Source organism: Macaca thibetana, chromosome X (genome assembly GCF_024542745.1).
Source record: "Macaca thibetana thibetana isolate TM-01 chromosome X, ASM2454274v1, whole genome shotgun sequence".
In the NCBI taxonomy this organism is placed as follows: Eukaryota; Metazoa; Chordata; class Mammalia; order Primates; family Cercopithecidae; genus Macaca; species Macaca thibetana.
In genome coordinates, this window is record NC_065598.1 from 31506954 (window position 1) to 31532244 (window position 25291).

A 25291-nucleotide genomic window follows, 5' to 3' on the forward strand; every position below is an offset into this window, starting at 1 on the left:
TGCTAAAAGATGGTTTTCTCTTTTATGTACCCTCCCATCTAAAAGTTATTAAGGAAGAGTCTGTTGCTATGGAAACACTCGATTTGACACCATCTGTATTCAAAATTCAATTGCTGCAAGCCTTCAGCCAATCTCTGGGTTTTAATTGGCAGACCTTCCCAGTATGCTCTACAAATCATTTTTTTTTTTTAGGAAGTCAATCCATAAAGCATATTGCAATGTAAAGTATCAAGAAAGTTCACAATGCAAGCCTCATTCCATTATCTTAAGATCAGACTTCTGAAGTTTCAAAGCATTACAGCCTTCTGATAATTACTTGACATGGGGTTAATGCCTAAAATTTATTGCCAAATTGTTTTTTTTTTTTTTCTGCCTATTGGATTTCACGTGTAAAGAAAATACTCACTGTAAGAGTGACTTTAGTATTAGGAAGACCCCGAAAGAGAGCCTTAGTGAGGAACTTATATCACAATACACAGTTTAGAATGGAAAACAAATATAGAAATCAGAGTTAAGAATGGAATTTTGGAATAGTCAGACTTAAGTTCAATATTATTTGGAATACTTGTTAGCTACTTTACGTAACCTTTCTACATCTTATTTTCCTCATCTGTAAAAGATCTATTATGAGGATTTTAAAGTATGCATTTTGGGGACTACACATACTTTACATATACTATAATGGCATTTGAAAATCTGTTAATCCACATGGCCTTGAAGAATATTTCTCCAGAATATCAAGTATCTGTGTATAAGTGTTGCTAAAATTCATAGAAGAGAGGATTACAGAAAACTGCAATTCTCTGAATAATTCTTTTTAAATAAGGGAAGGATATGACTGGATATTAAAGAAGTGTAAATATGCTTCTGGCAAGAAAACACCAAAAAAAATGTACGCACAGTTGTGGGTCCAATCACGATGTTTTGATGGGATAAAGAAGTAACTCGCCACAATTGATCGTTGGTGTGGTTTCTTGGGAGGCTCTGTCAACCTACAATGTTATAGTTATCCTATAGGAACAGGCCCCATAGCTAAAGATAATTAGAATGTTGCCCTCTGGAGTTCCACAATGTAGCAAGCTTGCTTTACCATACCACTGTCCTATTGAACAGCCAGCCTCTTTGATCATCCTTAAGAGATAACATTCCAACTATACTGCTTATTGCTCCTAGGTTACCACACACTTTGAAAAGCTCACGTCTTTAATTGTAAATTTTATTTAATATATTTTATTCACTTAATCTAGTGAATGATGTAATGATCGTAATATTTTGGTTCAGTGATGATTGTAATATTTTGGTTCCACTAAAAAACTGACAACGTTACCTTCATGTGTATCCTGATATGAATCCCTTTATAGTCTTCTTTTCCTTTTTTCTTAAATTCATAAAACGTATAAATTGATGAATAATCAGGGCTTATGCTATGTAAGAATAAAGACAACTTTACCTGCCTTTGGTTCTACCTTTAAATCTGTTCAAGTAGGTTGTTCTGTTCTGTTCTTGGGTGAAAACATGGGTAAGTTTCATGTCTTTTCTGGTCATCATTAAGGAAATAGAAAGTCCTGTGCCATATCGAGACATTAAAATTAGATTGTCCAGCTCAATATATTAATCAACACTTCAATCTGAAGTCACATATATGATTTCTCCCTCAATTAGAAGAGGATGGAAGTGGGCAGGTCCTTTACTACCTGGAGTAGTGGGCATGTTGGGCTTCCTCTCTCTGTCTTGCTAGTCTTCTCTACCATTCACCAGCTGCTATTTCTCATCCTAACAAGGGTTAATTGGAGTGGAAGAAGAAGTAAGGGGTGCAGAAAATTCTTCCTTCACTCAGTACTGTCACTGTCAGAGTGTGACTTTGTGCTTTCTAATGTTAAATATCACTTCTGGGGTTTCATGGAGCTGAAATGTATTTCTCCCAGTTTTAAGATCCAGCCTCTGATCCACTTCTTCCATGACATATTCCACAATTACTTCAGTAGACAATCAACACCAAGTAGGTTCATCTGAACCTACTTTGTGCCAAACACTGATCTAGGTTCTGGAAAATCTATGATGAAACAAAACACAGTCCCTGCTCTCATGCAGCCAAATCTTTTTTTCCTTTGTACGTTCATTTTTCTTTGCTTGTACCTCTCATTTATGCTTTATATCCAAGTTATTGTCAGTATACATTTGTCTTTCCCTAGATTATCAACTTCTTTAGAAAATGATTCACATTTTACTCACTTTTAAATATCTCCCTTTTCCAATGGTCACTAAAGCATTATTAAATGAAGTAATGAACAATGAATAAATGGATGGATGTACAGAGTAATAAATGGATAAATGAACAAAATCATTCATACATTGTTCATAAAATATTGTTGATATTACTCCTATGACACATATATTGTATCTAATATTATACTAATTTTACTTTTTCTACCTAATAATAAACACTGTAATGAAAGAGGCTGTATCATGGTTTTCTTGGAACACCACATACTTCCCAGCCCAATACCTTGCACACTGTAAGTATATAATCAACATTTGATGAATGTGTGAATATACTTTTCAGTATTTTAAACTTATATTTTTCCTTCACATCATTTAAATATTAATGCAAATTATTAAGTATAAAAATTAGGGCAAGTTTCAAATATAATTCAGTCACAGCCTCTGGGAAATGAATAAAATAATCTCACTCTAGGTTGATTTCTTTGTGTAAATTAGATCCTTACTAAATATTTGTAGACTTACACATTTATAAAAAAAGTCATCAGTCTCATCTATTCTGTCTCTATTAGAAAAGGGTTAATCTGTGTTTAATTTGCTGCCATAAGCTTGAAGGTGAAAATTTATTTAGGAAGCATTCAAGGACTGTTTTCTAGGCACTGTTCTTAATCTAGGTACGTTAAGGGATGGTGCCTATCCTTAAGTTGTTCACAACTTATATGCGAGAGAAATTTGGAATATTCACTGCTGTACACATATTGAAGGATTTATTATATTTATAATTTAATTCTACCAAATTACATATGGACATAATTTAATCTTCTTGTGTTATTAGCACAGTACACTGATATACTGAAGAATCTAATTTTTCAATGAAATAAGGATCTGTCCAATTTAGCATACTAAAATAGAATAAAAATTTTATTAACTTTCATTTCAAATCAGCATTATTATATTATCTTAAGATTCCCTTTATTTGTATTCCTTAAGGATGCCAATTCTGGTTTTAAAAAATCAACTTTGTATTCAATACTTTTTTAGCTGAACTAGACAATTGTATACATATGCCACGTATTTTAGAGGATGAAATTTTCAATTGGAAATCTGACTCCTACACTCATGATGAAGACCGTTACATAATTTCTACATCAAAAACATATTTAAAGTTTACCTGTTTTGAATGGCCATGCAGCTTGTTGATGTATATATTTAGAATTAGGACATAAGAATAATGAAATGATACAATTAAATCAAAACATAAACAAAATATTATTAATATTATTAAATTAAGAAACTCCCAAGTGCCTATTATAGATTTTGGTACTTACTGATGCAAAGTATTACGGACAGCCTGGTTAAATCCTAAAATTTGTAAAATTCATCACCTACTTACCGAAGTGTAAAGTCAATGAATGTGCTGTTTTAGCGATCACAACACATTCTGTTAGTTGCCACATGTTGATATTTACTCTACTTCTCCTAGGGACAACAGATTACTTAGTCATACACTTTATATGTAACAGGTTACTTAGTCATACACTTTGTTTATATAATGCAAATTCTCATTCCCATTTTGTCTTAAGTTATAACATAACATTTTAATGAGTTCTCTGTACCCTCTCAAAAAACATGGTAGTAAGAAAAAGAAAGTTTTATTTAAAAAACCCTAATCCAAATTCCTGCTTTCAAGATTGGCAGTTGGGGAGGGAGCTGCAAAATTGAGCTTTCTAAGAGTATGAGCTTTCTATATACATTTCATTTCCATTTTGCTCAAATCAGCAGATCCTCCAAAAGTAAACTGAGGAACATTTCAAATGGCCTAGTATGTTGTATTCTGCAAGAATGAGGTGTGTGAACTGGAATCAGACCGAGGTGCTTTTAAAATCTGTTATATTTTTATAAGAGATTGTACTAAAAAGACTCTCAATTCCTTAAGACTGAAAATTCACTTACCATTGCAAAGTCTGGGTCTGTTTGCTTTGGGTTTCTTTTGGCTTTTTGTTTGCTTTTCAAACAGGGCATTTTATTAATCTCTTCAGGGTAATTCTAGTGATGACTCATGGTCATGGAGATGATGATGGCAGCTTGTAGCCTACACTAGCTGCCAGCTCCCCTGTGAGACAGTCCAATCAATCAGTAATTATTTATGGCATACTTGCTCTTTTCAGAACAAGATGTTAGAATTAAAATAATTCAAATATAAAGGAGTAACAGTTTGATGCTTCCTGTCCATCAGGGAGGTAAAACATATACTACATGGAGAATGTCCTCAGAGAGACACAATAACGTTGAAATTCCTAATCTCTGGCATTTGTAACTTACAGATGTGGCAACATGAGAAAGTGACTTGCTCTCCCATCTCCATACCTCCACCTGAACCACCAGTTCTCCCACTTTTCCTACTCGAATGGTGTTTATTTTTTAAAAACATGTTAGTGGTCAGGCGTGGTGGCTGGTGCCTGTAATCCCAGCACTTTGGGAGGCTGAGGTGAGCAGATCACCTGAGGTCGGGAGTTCGAGACCAGCCTGACCAACATGGAGAAACTCTGTCTCTACTAAAAATGCAAAATTAGTCAGGCATGGTGGTGTGTGCCTGTGATCCCAGGTACTCAGGAGGCTGAGGCAGGAGAATCGCTTGAACCCAGGAGGCGGAGGTTGCTGTAAGCTGAGATCGCACCACTGCACTCTAGCCTGGGCAACAAGAGCAAAACTCCATCTCAAAAAAACAAAACAAAACAAAACAAACAAACAAAAAGAAAACATATGTTAGCCTTTTATCTTTCTAAAACAGGCTAAACGTTATTTTGCTTAAAGGTGTAGAAATTAATACCTCTGAGAAATTTTATGTCCCATGAGTCAATAAATACCCAATATATTTTAACTTAATTGAAATAAACTATCACAAATTGATAAACAGTTTATATAAATGTATCAGTAGTATATATAAATTGACATATAAGCATGTACTTTATAACTATATGCACGAGTATATAAGAATACACACACACACATATATATGTAAACTGTCAGTTATATATAATATATATATGAAAGTTAAAAAATATATATATATTTAAACTTTCAATAACTGACTCCAAATGTGGCCTCCTTTCAGCATAGGTTTGGGGAAAGAACACCCATCTAACACCTATTTTTAGAATCAGAGGAGTTGGAATAAATCCTGGTTCTGCTATCTGTGTGACCTTATGTAAAATATTAATACCTTTGATCGTTGGTTCTTTCATTTATTTAATAAGGACAATAGGACAATATCTACCATAGGGACTGTTGTGAAAATAAAATCCACTTATATATGTATAAGAGTTCCTCATCCAATTCGTGTAGAGCACAGCACAAATCTAAAGTATTATTCTTTTATGAGATATTTTGAAATCTGAATAAAGTTAGATTTTATTTGTCCCACAAATAAGTGAAAATTTTGACAGCTTCAAATTGTCTGAAATGTTTCATATTCTGGAGTTCCCTGGAACATGTTTTTAGTTACCAAAATACCAAGCTACTGAAGGGAAACGTGGGCATTTTGGTTGCCCTGCCAGACACTAAGAAAAAAAAACATTCTATTTATTGCTGTCTCTTAAAGTACGTTTGGCATGGTACCCAACATTGAGAGACACATAACCTGCTGTCCTAAAACTCTGAGCAGTCTACAAATTCTTGTAATAATAGAAGGAATTCCCCATTTTACATCCCAAAAGGATTGTGCCTTCTCCTCTTAGTGGTTCCTACAAGGGATTAGACTAAACCAAATCCTTCATGAGGAATAGGTAAAGTGCCATTGTTTTAAAGGGTCAACATGAGCCTATATATTCCTGTGCTGTTCATATTACGTTATCGTTCTGCACAATTACACTTGATGTTCACATTTGCAGGTTGATTGGATTTTATCAATTCATGGCACACTTTTCTGTTTAATTATAGAGAAAGGTGCTTTCCCCTCATTCTTATTCTGTGCATTTGAGACTTGATTTTATCTTTTCAAACATTCTGTTGTTTGAACAGGCAATTTTCTGATAACAAGTGAATCAAGGACTCCCTGCCTTTCCTTTCCTCGACCAGTTCTATGTTTTTCTGAGAGCGAGCTGTGGCCCAGGGCAACAGTTCCATGGTTCCTATATGAAAGAGAAAAATCTGACTCCAATTGTCAGGCTTATTATTTCTATCACTACCTCATATCCTTTGTAGGGGACCCCCAATGGCTTTACTCCTATGACCCAGGGTTAGACTTAGAGACAGTAATAAGCCAAACCATGCAGTAATTGGAAACACTGAAAATAGAAAATTCTGCATACATTTTGCTTTATCTTAATATTGAAAGAAAATATCAGAGCATTTCATTTATTCATTCAGAGAATCTTGATGGCAAACCTATTTTATTCAAGGCCCTTGACTGGAATTCAAGAGAAGCAACACTGTCAGCAAAGACAAATTTCTCGAGCAAGTTCTAAAAATTCTGTGCATAGACAGTAGAACAGTTACCAATATTCATGCACCCATTTTCTAGATGTGAAAAGTTTTTGCTCTCATAGCAGGGCACTATCATTGCCAACCCTCGAGAAGGCCTAGTGGAACTCTCAATAATGAGGACAACTGATTGTTATGGACTGAATGTTGGCATTCCCCCCAACCCCGCTACCATTTGTATGTTGAAGTGCTAACCCCCAATGGATATTTGGAGGTGGGGGCTTTGAGAAATAATAAGGGTTAGATGAGGTCATAGGATGAGGCCTCCATAACTGGATTAGTGTCCTTTTAAGAAGAGTAAGAAGAGAGACTAGAGTATCTCTCTCCCCAACATAGGAGGATACAGCAAGAAGAAGGTTCTCACCAGGAACCAAATCTGTCAGCACCATGATCTTGTACTTCTCAACTTCCAGAACTGTGAAAAACAACTGCCTATTGTTTAAGCCACCCAGTCTATGGCATTATTTTATAGCAGCCGGAGCTTACTAAGACATTAATATTTGTATAGTAAGTAGCCATTTGAAAAGGACTTTTCCATGTGTCATTTCATTGAATCCTAACACCAAACTGGTATGGAAGTTATCAGGAGCCCAGTTTTACAGGTGAGAAAATAAACTGTTGGAGAGATTAAATAATTTGCCATGGGTCCCACTGTCACTAAGGGCAGAGCCAGTGCTTGAACCAAGTGCTCTTATTTTAGATTCAGTGCTGTTACTACTATATTACTAAAGAAATAAAGACCAAAGAATCTCCAGGATAAAGGTAGACCCTGTCAAACTGATAAACCAGCATCAGCAACCATTTGTTTCCTGATTTCTAGTTTCATATGAGAAAAAAGCTCCTGTTCGTTTTAGCCACTGAAGTAATATAGTTTATTACCTTCAACTAACAAGAGTCCTAATGGTTACCCCTCCTCAGTCCAGTCTTTTTGTGGAATCAGGTAGATAGTATAGCTTTCCTCTAATCCAGAAGTCAAGAATGGGGATTAAGGAAATTAAGGAGTGAAATTAAGGAAGGACATTCTTATGTATTTATCTCACTAACATAAAAGTAATAATCACAGTTGTTTTCATCATCATTGTTATAATTATCTCATAACCAACTATTAGCTTCCTAGGTCTTTTTGTTAGGCCTTCAAAACTCAAAAGCTTTCTTTACAATACCCGTATTTTCCATGTGGAGCCAGGCTGAGTGGACCTGAGATAATTATCATCATGTCCCGAAGCTATAAAGTTTCTTAAAAGAAACAAGAACACATGTTATTCTGCACATGTTTCCTGTACACATGTAGGATAAAGGACATGTACAAGCAGTCTGCAATTTTTAGGGCAAAGAGTATGATTGGCATTTGTGGGAGTGTCTAATGGGGATAGTCAAAGCAACATGGGATCATGTTTCAGAAAACTCAAGGCAAAACTCATGGGTTGCTTGTCCTAGGGTAAGCCAGCCACCACGTCATAAGAACACAAGTAGTCCCATGGAGGAACTCATTTAGCGAGAAACCAACTAGACAGTACCAACTCACAAACTATACAAGTAACTCACTGTGAAAGTGAATCCTTCAGCCCCAGTCAAGCCATCATATGACTGCAGCCTAACTGATATCTGACTGCAACCTCATGAGTGATCGTGAGACAGAACCCCTCAACCAAGTAATGCATGAATCCTGACCTACAGAACCTATGAGTGATAATAAATGATTATTGCCACTTTAGGACACGAAGTTTGGGGTGACTGACTGTTTTACAGTAACAGGTAACTATTCAAACTCTTTCCTGACAGAAGTAGAACAAGCTCAGCTTTCCCCTTTTCAGGTAGAAAGGTCACAATCTATCAATCCTTCCTACTTACTTTATAAATGTTTTACTTAAGACAAATACAACAGAATAAAGACAGGTGGCAAGTAATTTGTTCTGTTGCTTCAAATTACGTATAAGTAAATTTTGGTAAAGAAAGAAGTAGTAGGTACAAAATAATAATCCCTACAATTTTCTGTAACTTGAGAGCTGAGAGCGTTTTTTTAGGGACAGTCTATGGCACATGTTGAACCCGTGGCTTAGTTTTATCTAAAATGCATGATGCCACCAAGGAGTAATATTCCTATTTATGCCCACAGTTACCAAAATATAACAGAAATTCAAGACTTTAGTTGCAATGCCCCAGTAAGTCATAAGGTAAAAACGCTAGCCTATAAACATGTAGAATATCTCTTTCCGGGTGCATCTGTTTGTATTTGTCTTATTAGCTCACTTTGTCTGAGTATAAAATTTCTTAATATATTTACTCATAATCATCTTTATCACAAAAAAGGAAGAAAAACTATTTTCAACTGGTTTATTTATTTGATAGTTATGTTTATTATGTTTAATTTTCCAATTGGATGAAGAAAACATTTGTTAACCCAGATCTTTCCCCTTAAAAAGAAACATAATTAAGACATAAATAATTAGAAAACACTATTTATGTTCATAATTATAGTACATCACTTTAATAAAAAATATTTTTCCTATTATAAACTCACTTGAAAGATTTATAATTAAATATAATTGTAACAGGTAATTTGGATTTTAAATCCTATTCAAATATATTTTGATATTAATCCTCTTAAACAATTTAAAAATGAAATACATTTATGAAAAATGGAAAACATTCATTTCATGATAGGTAATTAGTATTAACATGACTTATAGGAAGAAAAAACATACTTGTTTTTTATATGTAAGTTTTTATATACAAGTTATAATTACTCTGATAGAACTCTGAAATTTATTAAGATATTAAAGACCATTTCTATTATTTAACATATATTTCCAGGTACCTTATTAACTAGGTACTACTAGAAAATAAAAGAACCATGAGATTTATATGTGAAGAAACACATGACATTATGAACCTCATGATGATGGTTGATGATGATTAATTGTATGTGTTAACTGGGCTAGGCTATGGTTCCCAGCTGTTTGGTCAAACACCAATCTAGATGTTGCTGTGAAGGTATTTTTTAGAAGTGATTAACATTTCAATCGGCAGACTTTGAGTAAAGCAGATTACCCTCCATCATGTGAGTGGGCCTTCTCCAATCAATTTTGAAGTCCTTAAGAGAAAAGACTGAAGTCCCCAGAAAAGGAAGGAATTTGGCTTTCAGATTACCTTTGGACTCAAGATTGCAACATCAACTCTTCCCTTGGTCTCCATCCTGCCAGGCTGTCCTACAGATTTTTGACTTTTCAGCTCCCACAGTCATATGAGTTAATGGCTTAAAATCAATCTCTCTCTCTGTATGTGTGTGTATATATACAATATTATTATATATATTAGTATTACTACCAATCTCTCTCTATCTCTCTTTCTCTCTCTATATATATATACACACACACACACAAATTATTAGATACAACAGAAGATAGATGCAAAGAGACAGAAAGCAGCATTCTAAACTCTAATGATAATGGTGAAATTGATAATACAGGTGAAATATTGGACTGTGAGTTTTCAGATGATGATAACCTAGATAAATGTTCTCAGGCACAAGGACTGATTAATGCACAGTATATTTCTAATGACAGAAAGGAAATATGATATTTTAATCCACTTAATTATTCAACAGGAAGAACTTCACCACATAATATTTAGCTGTAAGAATTTTAACAATCCTGTTTTGCTAAAGGATGTGGGACAGATATATTACGTCATTTGTGATGCTTGTGCACCAAAATTTATTTGATACAAAAAGTTTGTTGCATTTCTTTTTTATTATTTATTATTTATTTAAGACGGAGTTTCACTCTTGTTGCCCAGGCTACAGTGCAATGGCGTGATCTCAGCTCAGTGCAACCTCCACCTCCCGGGTTCAAGCAGTTCTCCTGACTCGACCTCCCGAGTAGCTGGGATTACAGGTGCCCGCCACCACGCCTGGCTAATTTTTTAATATTTTTAGTAGAGATGGGGTTTCACCATGTCAGCCAGGCTGGTTTCAAACTCCTGACCTCAGGTGATCCATCGTTTCAGCCTCCCAAAGTGCTGGGATTACAGGAGTGAGCCACCGTGCCCGGCCTGTATTTCAATTCTTGTTAAAATTTCTCATAAGATTGTCTTTCACTATCTCTTTATTCTTCCATAAGAATTTTTAGAGTAACTTAGACATATAAAAAATAAAAAGCTAAAGCATTCATTAGACCTACAAGGCAAATAGTAATGGCTACTTTCCCTGGTATACTGATGGCTGCCTCAGAAACCTGATCTGCCTAAACACAACAATCTTTAACCTTCAGCTAGAGTTTCTGTACTTTATTTATAGTATCATTAAGAACCAGGATGAAACTTATGTTACTTGAATGGTTGTACAGCAGCAGAAAAAGGAAACCATACAGCGTGGCACCTATAAATTCATTATTCAGGCCGGGCATGGTGGCTCAGGTCTGTAATCCCAGCATTCTGGGAGGCAGGTGGATCACCTGAAGTCAAGAGTTTGAGACCAGTCTGGTCAACATGATGAAACCACATCTCTACTAAAAATACAAAAAAAATTAGCTGGGCATGGTGGTGGGAGCCTGTAATCCCAGCTACTCGGGAGGATGAGGCAAGATAATCACTTGAATCTGGGAGGTGGAGTTGCAGTGAGCGAAGATGGCACCACTGCACTCCAGTCTGGGCAATGGAGCGGGACTCTGTCTCAAAAAAAAAAAAAAAAAAAAAAAGTATTATTCAGTGTGTGTCTAAATGCACCTATATTGTAAGTTGGCAGGGTTGGGGGCTGTGTGGGGGTGGGTGGTGCTACCTCTTCTCAAATTCCTTAAATGTAAACCAACCTCTAGGCTTTTTCCTAGGTTCACTTTTCTTTGCACCAGGTACCCTTTCTCTGTGCAAGCTCGGCCACTCCAGGTAACTTTCAAATTCATGTCCAAAAGTAACATCACTCCTGCAATCTCTTTGTTTTCAACCATTTCTTTAAAATCTCAGTATGGTCATCTAGCTTCATGTTAAGCATATTACTTTGTCTCCCATAATCAATTCCTTGTCCTGAGTTTGTCTCTGGTTATGACATTAATCTTCTAAAGAACTCAATCTCCAACTCTTAGAGGCAGGCCTTCTCTTAGATTGACACTTTCATACATGCAATCAATCCTGTTAATTCTAGCTCCACCTTATGTCTCAATTTCACTTTTCTTTTTACTCCATGGTCACTGCTCCAGCTTGGGCTCTCTTGCCTAACTGGTCTCACTGACTTCATTTACTCCCTTATCCTCCACAACACACCCACCTACACACACACACACACACACACACACACACACACACACACACACTCCCATGCTGATATTCCTCTTCCACCCCACTGTTAACAGGTTTAATTACATACTCTCTCGTCATCAATTCCTGAAATACCCTTCCCTCTCCAGCTTCCTTCTGCTTTTCAAAGTCTTATTCATGAGCAGGTCAAATTCAGCCTCCTCCTGGAAGCATTCCACTAAGCTCTCATTTAAAACTCCTCCTCTAGTTTTCTCTCAACATTTTGTAATACTGCTCTACTGAAGGACCTATCCTAAACTGCCTTGCCTAAATATACTTGTCCAAGTACCCACATTTGATTGTGAGCTCTTTAAAGACAAAGGCGCTGAATCTAACTTTTTTCTTGTATCCCCTCTACCATCTATGATGTTAGATAGCACAGAGTAAGCATTCAAATGTTTGCTGAACTGAACTGAACTCTTTGGTTGCCAGCGGCATCCTAGTGGATGTAAATTTTGAGAGCTGCTTGTAGCTATAACAGGTTGACAGCAGGTGCTAGATGTCAAAAGAAGGAAATTTATATGGTTGACTCCACTTCTTCTGAAATAAGCAACTCTCTAATAGACAATACCTGAGAGGAAGATATTGGCTGGCATTTCATTAGCAACAGAGATTTCATAAAAATGTGGAGAACAGAGCCTTTTTATTTCGCCATGAAGGATTTTATACATTTGGTTGCAGCAATGAATGATGGGTTGATAAAGCTGCTATAAAACTGTCAGTTAATTCAAAAATCATGTGAGAGATTTTTTTTTTTAAATTCTCATACAGAAGAACATTCTCCCCTTCTATGGCCCTATATACCCATTCTTTATGCAATATAATGTGAACTCCTTTTCTTAAAATTTATAAGCTATCACTAAATTTCTCTAAGAATTCTGGACTGGGTTGAAAAATCCTTAGCTGAAAAAATAATTCCAAAATGAACAACTCCCTCTTAAAACTTGGAATTCTGTTTCAGAAGTCCTTCCCTTGGTTTAAAAGGCCACATTATACACCCTTCATATTCTCCCATCCCCAGTTCTCTCTGTACCAAATCCATCTCATCATAACAATATGTACCATTTAATGAGCATCTAATATGTGCCACATATTTACTTTAGAAACACCAGTAATTTTACTTTCTTAATCACCCTACCAGCATAAGTACTATTATTAGCTCCACATGACAGATGAAAGAACCACAGTTTAGGAAAGAGAATTAACTTGGCTAAGGTTACACAGCTAATAGATCACTGGGGTCCCCTAGTCTGTATATCTCCAACACGTGCAAAAGACAATCCTTTGGTTAGACACTCAAATACGTAGAAGTCAAAAGTATAAATAGGAACAGCAAAAAATGTATATCAAGACTATAATAACCTGAGGTTAGTCCTAATATTTTAAGTTGTCAGATAAATATATCTTCCTATTTTTTTGACTAATCAGCCTTTTCCATTTGATGTGTCAGGCTTTAAAATCATATAGACATGGGCTTGAATTCTACTTCCTCACTTGTCATCTTCCTAAGACCCTAGACAGGTTACGTAAGCTCTCTGAGTCTCAGTTTTCTGTCTCTAAAATGAGAATAGTAATATCTACCTACTAAATTTATAGAGAATCATAAACATTTTGCAGTATTTCCCACAAAAGGCTTTCCCGAATATTTGTTTAATTCTATTTATATATCTTATTCCATCTTTTCCAAAGCAACTTTCTCCTGTCTGCCTTTTAAATCTCTCTTTTTGGGGTGGTGGGGGGTGGGGTGAAATAACTAAACAGCTACCAAAAAGCTCATTAAATATTTTGCACTAAACATTCAAAACACCCCAATAGATTATAGTTAAAATAACAAATGCCAACATTCACTGAGCTTTTACTACGACTCTGATCTCACTGTTCTACATTAATTATTTCATCTAATCCTCCCGACCCATGAGATAGCTATAAGTGAGCCTATTTTACAGAGAAGGAAACTAAGAGCATATAGTTTACTGAGATTAGCCATTTGTTCAAGGTTACAAAACTAACAAGTGGCCAGTCTAGGCAGGCTGCCTTTTAAAGTAATGCATGCTATTGTTGTGTAACCCTGAAATGGTAGTGGTGGGGGTCACAGAGGGAGAAGCTACAGAAACAAGGCTCTTAAATCCAAATGTTACAGGAATGGCATTCACCAATATTATTTGTGAAATAAACAGAATGATAAAAGGAAGCCGTTCTTTCTTTCCAAATCCTCTTCAGTGCTATGCAAGGTATTATGGTATTATGCTTTGCAGTATTAACAGACATGAACAAGAGTTTCATGTAATTCAGATGCCTCCAAGGAAGAAAATTTAAATTCTTCTAATCTTACCTGCTTTTGGTTCCCTGATCCAGCCCTTTTGCAGAAGAAAATGACCAGCAATGATTGACAAATTCAGAAACCAAAGAGTTAAAGAAAAATGAGCAATTTGAACATTAGAAAGAGGGAGAATTTTTCATTTGATCGCATTTAAATAAAATGTATTCTCTTACCTAGATGATTACCTCATGATTTGCATCAATATAATTACCTGAATACAACAGATACCATGGTAATAGTTTCATATAGTAAAACATGGTGGTGGCTTGAACACCCAATTACTTGAATTTTAACGTGAATATTTCTAGTAGACAGAAATAGCTTTGTACCGAACTTTTCTCTTGATAGACTGCAATAACTATGTATAGATTTTCCCAACTGTTCAGAGTTATGAAATGGGATTTACCAAAGAAAAATGTTTCAACATAGTATTACATACATATATTAACTATTTTTTCTTTATTTAGCTGATTTCTTTTTGAGTATTTCTAGAAGTTTCATGGCAATAAAAAGGAAGACCAAAATTATCAAAAGAGAAAACACAATTTTATGAGCAAGTATTTTATTTCTGTCCTTTCCCTGAAAACCAAATCTTTACTAAGAAAATTTCTATTTTGAACACGATTGAAAGTTTATGAGTATTGAATTTCCATCCCATTTTATAGATTTCAAATGGAGAGATAAACCGAAGTGTAGCAGGGCTGCAAATGACATTGTTTAGACAAACATATCTTGTCAGAATATCCTGGTATCATTTAGAGGCTCCAGGCATATTTGGAACTAAGATTCCAGCTTAGGCTCTTAATAAGCAATATGACATGTCTCAGACACTTGCTTTTAAGAAAATGCTTGCTTGGACCATTTGGATTAGAGTCTTTCCACTATGCTGCCAATATTCATAAAGGTATTCATTCCTAAAATACAAAAGCTTAGAAAAGAAGAACTATTCAAATCACTGAATATTGGCAGAGAGATACAAACTTGCCCTCTGGTCATTCAATTTTAATCTCTATCATGAAAAAGTCAATGCAATATCAAAAAAATGCAGGGGATAATGGAAAATGTTCAGACAATGTTGAACAAATACTGTATAATACATTCATGTTATTTTCCTCTTAGGGAAAAAATTGAAGTTATTTTTCATTAGTAAAACAACAAATGACTCTCTGTATAGTATGTTCAGATTTGCATAAACATCATTGCCAAATTTCCATATTTCTCAGGCAAGAAACTGATCACTTATCTGTGTAATGGGAATTCAGTCTCATATTGAGTAAATCACTCCTAAGATTCACTCTTTTGGGTCAGTGTGTTGCAACCTGTTGGAGAACCCTCAAGGCTCCAGTATGGTGGAGGAATGCTCTGCTAAATCAATTGTACAGCTATCTATGTTGGTCATTACAAGGCAATTTTGCTCTTGCCTTGCAATTTATACATATGACATCCTATAATTTACACAAACTTATAGAATATAAGTGCATTCTTCCTTGTTCAAATTAGCTATGCAGAGGTTGACTAATTTCTTACCAAATCTGTTCCTCTTCCTAGGCTCAACAGTGTACACTATTTCCATACTTCCCTCGCAGTCAGGTGTGACCATGTGACAAGGTCCATCCAACAGACTATGAACAAAATTAACACACACCATTTCCAGGCCTGGCTCATGACAAATTTTCATGAGTAATACTTTCTTCATCTGCCCATTAAATGCGTATGAGTCTTACGCTCTGAACACAAAAGATAGAAAGAGTTTGGGTTCCTGAATGACTTCAAAGAGGGCTGCTTATTTTGGACTGCACTAAAATAAGAAGTAAATTTCTACTGCAGTAAGCCTCCAAGATTTGGGAGATTACCTGTTATAGTGGCTAGTGTTAGTAAAATAATACATTAGTATACATCCACTGTCATTGTTTAAGGAACAATGAAGAGTTAAACTTTCAAAACCAAGAGCAGACTATGTTAATTAGCAATCCCTACAACTGAAAGAAGACATGTCTTTAGGAAGTGAATCAAAACATACATAATTGCAGACAAAAGAAGTATTTAGTCTTAGTCCAATGATTAAGGTCATTAACAAAAGCAACAAAACAAGATGGGAAATGGTAAACATACTAGAAAGAGCGCAGATTTTCAAGCCTGAAAGAGACATTTACAAATTCCAAGCTCTGTTCTTTGCTTGTTTTGTAAACTTCAGCAATTTGAATAACTGATCTTGGAACCTGTTTTCTCATCTGTAAAATGGGGATAAAATATAGCTCACAAGATTCTGTAAAGATTTTGTACACACAAACACACAGAAACACACACACGTGCACACACTGCTTATGAGGTACTGAATAAATACTAGCTATTATCAATAAGTATTTACCCAATATGTGGAAGTATGACTAACAATATTTTAAAATATTAACCTTTTACTCTGGTTACTCTTTAACTTTCCCCAACATATTGACAACTAGTCATTTCCCTGGGGAAGGGTTAACATAGGAGAATATAAATTATGAAGACATAGATTCTTATGGTTTCTGAGTTTCAAAAATCTAGGCCTGGTAAAAGACAAAAGATTTCAAAGACAGAAAAAAAAGATGGCTGAAAGGTTTTCCTCCTTCCTGCACTACAAAGGATTCCTCAGGTTGTAGGAAGGAAAATGAGGGGATATTGCGGAGGAAGCAAGAAAATTCAATGCCAGTGTGTGTCCCTGGAGGGAAGGAAGGTAGAGAGAAGTGAGGAAACCCAGAGAGATCTGAGAGAACCTGAAAGCAGAGCTGACCTGGACCTCATTTCTGAGGAGAATCTCTGAGGGAAACCGGGTGGCGAGTTTCCCCAACTCCGTCTTCTATCACTCTTCCTGACCCCATGGAAACCCACTGACACAACACACAATCACTGTGAATCACTCTCCCCATTAAACACATAGGAGTGTATGTCGGAAGAAAAGAATATGCACAGCATCTAGTCAGATGGGTCTTACCAAAGTTCCTGCCCACCCTAGTATGGCATAAGGTACAGTACGATGATTTTTGATATTACAAAATGGGGGCATCAAAGTAGCAGAGACATATCCAGATCTGAAAGTCACTGCAGACGGGAATGAAAGGTGGCCCAGGAAGAAGTCACTGCCTGCTTAGACCAACAACCAAGGATATGAGGGAGAGACTGGCATCTCCAGGGATGCCAGCCCAGATGACAACTAAAGAACAAATGTTCTGTCACACTGTGGTCATCACACCCATCACTGCATGCTTTGCAACTATATAAGCCCTGAATTGATTTAAAAATGTATTTCTTCTATTCAATGGAATTACATTCAGTTATTAAAAGGTAACATTATGGACTGAAAATCTCAGCACAATTGTTATCATTTACAATTATTTCACATTATGTTTATAAATGTGAGGGGAGTATATGAACTTAAGTTGTTATTGAAACTTGGCATGCATCTTGCTTTGAGTGTCCCATGCTTGTTAGAAAACTTACTTCGATCCGTAATGATTGTTCTAGCCTCTTGATTGCTGGTCTTGTTTTTCAAATTTTGGGCAGCAGTAATGAGTTCTTCCAACTGGGGGCGCCTCTGTTCCAAATCCTGCACTGTTGCCTGTAAGAACAAATACCGCTTAGTATCGGGGTTCTTCAGTGTTGTGTATTCCTTTTACATAATACAAAGTAAAGTACAGTTGTAAGACCAGCCAAAACACTTTTAGAAATAAAAAAGATGTTACCGTGTAAGGGTTTATAGAAAACAATTTAACAGGAAATATGTTTCATTCTTAGATATCAAAAAAATTTCAAAGAAAATCTTGATTATAGATTTTCTTCTTTATTTAAAGGCTCAAATGGAGTCATTCCAGAGTACCTCGGATTACTTAAACCACTGTAAGAGTGCCTTGAGTAAGAAATGTTATTCTGAATTACGACAATGTATTTAAAAGATAGATAGCTGTTTATACTTATAATATCATTCTGTGTGATGTCAAAATTAAGGTATATTTATTTTAAAAACAGAAAAAGCACACAACCGATTTAAGAGATATTACTTATTTAACTTCACTGTACCCTGAGATTCCTCACCTGTCAAACGAAAAGGCGAAGTAGATGAGCTAAATCAGCTTTTCTCCTAAGCTGCCTGTCCATAAGAATCACCAAACCTTTTTGCCTCACCCCAGAACTAACGAATATGTAGTGGAAAGGGTTGCAAATCTTGCATTTTAAATAAATTATCTAATTAACTTTTATGATTTAGGCAGGTTTGGAGAGCATCAGATTAGAGGTTAGTATTCCTATTTCCCTGTATTATAAATGACTCTAATATAGCACTATTTTAAATAAAAATACAAATATAACAAAGTCAACAATTTTTAATTTATAGGTAGTAATGTAAATCATTAAGATATTCTTCCCTTTCTTCAGTGTCTATTTTCTCTGTTATCTTAGTCTCTCTGGATTTAAGGACCAAAATCGCAGAGATATTTATGAGGAAATTGATGAAAAAAAGGCATCTGACTAACTCTGGTTCTAAAACTCAATAAATTTTATTTTAATTGGGGAAAATAAAGGTAATATTTACTGTTAGTTTGTAAGAAATACGTGACAGATGTTTTATCTACATTTTCTCGTTTTTTTTCTTATAACAACCACACTAGTAAACAAGCCAGCAAGTTTGTATAATTTTAAATATGATGTTCTACCACATGAAGCCAATGAAGATGAAGAGATGAAAGTGGTAGATAGCAATGCATCTGAAACTTATATGAAACTTAGTTATTTACTCTGTTCTTTGACTCCTGCTGATTTTCTAATCATTTTTGGTTTTGGAAAGGCCAAATTTTGATCATTACGTAGTGCTTCTTTTGTGAAGAGGTAGGGAGACAGGCTTTGTGGTTTAAACTCAATTGCTTTCAGTAATAGTAAAATAATGCAACAAACTTATCCAAACATTGTACATCTACTCCAGGCACTTTCTCCTCTCTGTATTGAAAAATTGGAGGGGCTAACTTTTAACAAATTTTCCATATTTGTAAGCTGTGATTGCTCAGAAGAAAAATCCAATTTTCAGGTTTCTAACTTTTATGATTTCTTTATACAAAAGAGTGTTTGAAATATGGAACAAACTGCCAAAGACAGCTATTGAAGTAAGTGGCATAAGTCAGTTGGAGAGTACTGAACAAATTTTAAAGTGGGAACCATATAGTAGCAGATAGATTTTATGAAATAAGATGTTTTCCAGTGTTACAATGTGAAACTCTGGTCATCTGTGACATGGGAAGCTGAAAGGTTGCTTTGGAATTGCCTACCCTAAAATGTTTGAATATGTTCAATAGAATTTTTAAAACGGACTTACCCAGAAACCTCAGATGAAGTCAAATTTTCACCTCAAAGTTAACAAAGAACTTTAAATACACAGAGCTGGCAAAATACATTAATTCATTTACTCATCCATTGATTTTAATAAATATTTTTAAGCACTAGGTACTATTCTAGGCACTATGCATGTGGCAGTGGACAAATATATTCAGTATAGTGTATATCTTAAATGAAAAATTGTGTTTTTTGATACTTGGAAATTTTTATATAACAAAGATGATCTTTATTGGGTTGTTGTTCTTTGATTTGATATTAATTCACCCTCAAATAACCAGATTTTTTTGCTTCTTAGTTTTAGATACATTACTCAATGTTTGCTATACTTTTTTTCCTTCTTTTAAGATTTCAAAGTTCATTTAAGAAATGTGTTGTAAAAGTAACTTGATCAACTTTAATCTGAACCTTACCAGTTTCTAAATTAAACCTAACCATAATGAACAACTTTTACTGCTGAAATTAGCAAGCATGTCAACTTAGACTCAAAACAAGCCATTTTCCTCTCTAATGAACAAAATGGGTCTCAGGGTATTGTGAAACCTGTTCTCTAGTTGGGTGATTCTCTAATTCTGCTGACAGACACATGCTTTGTAAGCACCTGAGAAGATTATTAATGACATCCTTTGAAGCAGCCTCCTTAAAAATCTAAGGAGATTCACAACTGCAATACAACTATGCATTTCTAAAATATTTCAAAACAAAATTTCAACTTTTTATCCCACTCTTTGGTCAACACATACAAACATTCATTTCAACAAAGAAGCTGTAAAATAATAATGTACATTGCTATGGGATTTATCATACACTAATAGGCTCTTTACTTAGTGGTCTTTTAGTATAGCAGAATGGGAATTTTCTCCTTTGATTCCCTTTCTAGAAATAAAGAGAGGGATTTAATATGGCTACACTTCACTTCAGTATTTTTTCATTAAGACACTATAAAAACAGTGGTTAAAATAATTTCTTGCTAATAAGAACACAAACATATAGTGAGAGTAATGATTATTTTTCATTTGGTTTCCTTTTTAGTGTATTCTATTTACTTGCTACTATAATTTCTTTGACTTCACAACTTAGTTTTATAATTCCAGAACTTCTCAAATAAACTCACCTTCATCTCCATTCCTTCCAGCCACGCACAGATGAGAAAACACCTTAGATCTAATCATTACTCAAACTACTTGCCTCCAAAATACCCATCTACCAAATTCTATTCTCTACCCACAATCTGCTACCCCTATCAGATGTTACTCTCCCAAACATGCTGTTCCTAGTATTATCTTCATCCTCATATGACCTCTGGTTCTTTTCTGTTTTCTCAACCTAGCTTTAGTCATAACAAACAAGTAGAATGCTAATTGTGCTTATTTATTTCTCTGATATGATCCCAGATAGTTGTTACACAAATAACTTAAGTGAACAAAACTAAAATCATTACATGCTTACCAGTACCTAAGCATGATAATTGATTGTGTCTACATGGATTCTATCATTCTAGAAGAGACAAAACACAGGAGAAGGAAGGAATCAATGCTATTTCTAAGGAGTCATAAGTCAGCTACTGGGCTTTACTAAAAACAGCTTACCCCTTGGAGATGAGAATTCATCATGGATTCCACTAGCTGAGCAAAGATGGAGGAAAAAAAAATTCTTCAAATACAAAGTGAATCAGAAGTTTTTAATCTTTAATCCCCCCAGAGTTGAGTGAAGTGGTTATAAATAGCAACCCTATGAAATAGGAAGTTAAACAGTGAAACCATACATATTATAACTAGGGCATTTTAGGCTTTTAGACAAAATTACAATTTGTTATTATATTTATTAAAATGGAATCCCACCTAAATAATACTCAAATAAAAACTCTATATGCTACCGGGCGTGGTGGCTCATGCCTGTAATCCCAGCACTTTGGGAGGCTGAGTCGGGCAGATCACGAGGTCAGGAGATCGAGACCATCCTGGGCAACATGGTGAAACCCCATCTCTACTAAAAATACAAAAAATTAGCCAGGCGTGGTGGCGGGCACCTGTGGTCCCAGCTGCTTGGGAGGCTGAGGCAGGAGAATGGCGTGAACCCGGGAGGCGGAGCTCACAGTGAGCCGAGATCGTGTCACTGCACTCCAGCCTAGGCTATAGAGCGAGACTCCATCTCAAAAAACAAAACAAAACAAAAAAAATTCTATGTTGAGTTGAATATTTAGTACTTATATGTCTAAGAAAAGACTTTAAAAATCAACCTTGTCGTATTTTTATATTTTTCTATAAAAATCAATCTACATAGCATAAATGCCCATGATTTTTCAAATGTTCCCATTTTCAGTAAATATGAATTAAGCTGAAATGTAACAATGCAGAACTGATGCTACTTTATTTACAAGTTCAAAAAATTAATATTAAGAATTCAGAATGTAAAAGAGTTTATGGAACCATTTTATGTATTGAGGAAAATATAAGCATAGAAGTCAGGGAGGTACTAAATTGCAGCCTTTCTAGTTACTGAAAGGGTTTTACTGGTGGGGATGCTAGTAATCTGTCTAGCTTTCAACCATCTCACTGAGCATCTTCTTCTGGCTTCTATTCTTGCATTTGGATGTCTCTCCAAATAGAGTGGCCAAATTGAAAACCATCCTTATTGTCTTCCACTTACTTCCTCACTTCTCATTTCCATTTTATACTGGCTTGGATATTGATATTTTCCTACTTGGCCAACCTTCCTTACTTCTTTTTTGAATGTTCTACCAGCACCTCCATTGGTAACTTCTTAAGAATCTTCATAACCAACTTCATAAACATCTTCTAACTGCAGTTATCCCTTTTTTGTTCTTTATTCACTGCATAAATACTTTATAAGATACATTTTATTTTTACATAATTTCAAGCTTGCAGAATATTTGCAAGATAAAGAACTCCCATGTACCCCTTACCCAGATTCACCATTTGTTAACATTTTGCCACATTATTTTAAATCATTTATCATTTTATCATTCTCTCAGATATATAACTGTATTATGTAATATTTTATATATATATTTTTTTTTCTGAATCATTTGAGAATAATTTGGAGATATCATATCCCTTTACCCTTAAATACTTTAGGTTTTATTTCTTAATAGCAAAGACATTCTCTTAAATAACCTCAGCTCAGTTTCAAAGTCAGGAAATTTAGCATGGCTTTAGTACCATAATCTTATCTATATTCTATATTCAGAGTATGACAATTAACCCATTAATGAGCTGTATAGTTATATTTTTATTTCCTTGTCTGGTCCAGGCTCATGCTTTTAGTTGTCGTATCTCCTTAGTCTCTTTTAAGTTGAAATAGTTATTTGCCTTTCTTTGAACTTTGTAACAGTGATAGTTTTGACCAATAGAGGCCAGGTATTTTGTAGAATATCCCCCAAGTTTGAGTTACAGCAATTTTTTAAGTGCTTCAGTTGTGTAACTCATTGAGCTAGGTGCAGGGGCTGTAGCAGTGAAGGAGAAAATAATTCCTGTTCTCAAAGAGAAAACAAACTAGGAGTGATGACAGGCGACGAAAAAGCAGTTGCAATAATCTGAGGTATTATGGTAGGGGAAACACGGAGAGTTATCAGAGCACATGGCAGAGATATCACATGAAATATAAAGGCCAAAGACAGTCTTCTGAAGGAATCAAGCTTAAGTAGTCCTCAGCTTTTCTTTATTTAAATTATACAAAATAGTTTTAAACACCACTGCTCCTCATACCCAAGTGGCCACCATGAGAATATGCAGGCCTTCTATTATTGGGTCTTAACTGACTGAGGACTCCTGTTACTGCATTTTGAAATCCATGATTGCATTGCTCCAAAGCCAAGCTTCTCACAGACTGCTCCTCACCAATGATTGGGTGTGGTGGGAATACTAAGGCAGAGAGCCTTCCTTGGGAGACATGGGACTCCTTTGCCTGGCTCTGCCTCAATGACTTCCCAACAGCTTCGCCAAAATTTCCTTCCACTAGACTGCACACTGGGATGCTTCCACCTAGCCTTCTCTCCCTCTCTTTTCCTTGCAGGGTCAGAATTGCGTCTTCATCTAACGTCTCTTGCACCTTCCCTGGCTTCCTCCTTATTTTCTTTCACACAGATATTTCCACTAATAAAATATTGTCCCATTTTATCCTGTCTGGGTACATATAACCTCAGGTCTTGACTAATACACTCACTTTTGTCCTCCTAGACCCTAAACCTCTCATCAACTCTTCAGGTCCATGTAACATGATGGTTCCATGACACTACTATCTGAATGTGTAACTGTCAATTATTGAATATTAATTAGTAACATAGGTTTCTTCATGCCTCCCACGGGCTGGCCTCTTAAGATGCAATTCAAGTAAATATGTATTTTTACATACTACCTCTATTTAGAAATCACTAAGGCAGGTGCATGACCATTATTTCCGAGGACCGCAGAATTTAACTGGAGGAAAATAAGAGTATTCAGACGTGTTACATGGTAATGGTGGAGTTCCATTCAACACATGTAGCTCAAGAACTGTAGGAAACTAAAGCAAGCCACCAGGAATCCTTTACAGGTAACAACAACTAGGTTTGCTGAAAGACATGGCAAAACGAACTTTGGGGCAAATTTCCAGACGATGGAAGACAGAAAGTTAAGATTATTCTACCTCTCTGAGTGAGAAGTGCCCTGGGTAGACAGAGACCTCAACCAGGACCAGATTCTTGAACGTATAATTTGTGCAGTTAGTTACACAAGGATCTGCATTAGAAGGGATTCATACTTGGTTTCATGCTCTACTGTTGCCATCTTGAAATTCTTAATAATTTTTTCAACCAAGGGTCCTGTGTTTTCATTTTTCACTGGGCTCCACAAATTACATACCTGATTGTGACCTCAACCCTAAGGTTAGTGGAGAATAAAAGTTATGTATCTTGGCTGAAACACTGGTTAATTGTTGATGGAAAGAACACATTTAAACACAAATTAAATGATGTCAATCAAATTCATCTTGCTTAATTCCTGAAAATGCATCTCAAATTTCTGGAAGGAGCAGTTATGAAGCTAAAAAATGTATTTAGGGGGAAATCTGGCCTCAGGGAAAGCAGAACAGGACAGTTAGAAGTGGTTCCAAGGTAGGACTCTCATCACTATCAATGGTTATTGGAGAACAAAAGTCACTATAGGAAAAATGAAGTAGGGAAACTACAAAGTGTAAGTGGTGAATCATCTGAGGAAGAAATTGGAGATAAAAAGGAGATCCTGTGGCTTCAGCAACAATGATGGCTGCTGAAATCTCAAATGACATCTCTAGGTTTAGCTAAGTATTAGTTGTTTCCAAGGCTAGGATGGACTTGGGAAATAAGCAAGAAACAATTGATAATTTGTTTTAGAAACATTTACTCAACTGCAACTATTTGCCAAGCACTCAGCTAGTACACACAGACAAGTAAAACTTGTCTTCTTTTTTCAAGGAACTTATAATCTAGTAAAAAAATACTGATAAACAATTATTTTTTGTGTAATAATACAATGGGAAGTAATACCAATAACAACAACAATAGTTATTTATTGAGTGCATACCATACGCCAAAAGAGTCTATCACTGCATACTGGTTAAAAGAATGAACTCTGGAGTCAGGCTTTC

The 25291-nt window shown here is 35.5% G+C and overlaps 1 protein-coding gene across 15 annotated transcripts in view; it reads right to left on the minus strand.

Annotated features, from left to right (window-relative positions):
• DMD (dystrophin) overlaps positions 1–25291 on the minus strand; it is a 2269491-nt gene that overhangs the window by 613456 nt on the left and 1630744 nt on the right. For all 15 annotated transcript variants that reach the window (XM_050777140.1, XM_050777144.1, XM_050777148.1 and 12 more), the window contains one exon: positions 17789–17906. In XM_050777140.1, the coding sequence (XP_050633097.1) occupies positions 17789–17906 (118 nt within the window). The remainder of the gene's footprint in view (positions 1–17788; positions 17907–25291) is intronic.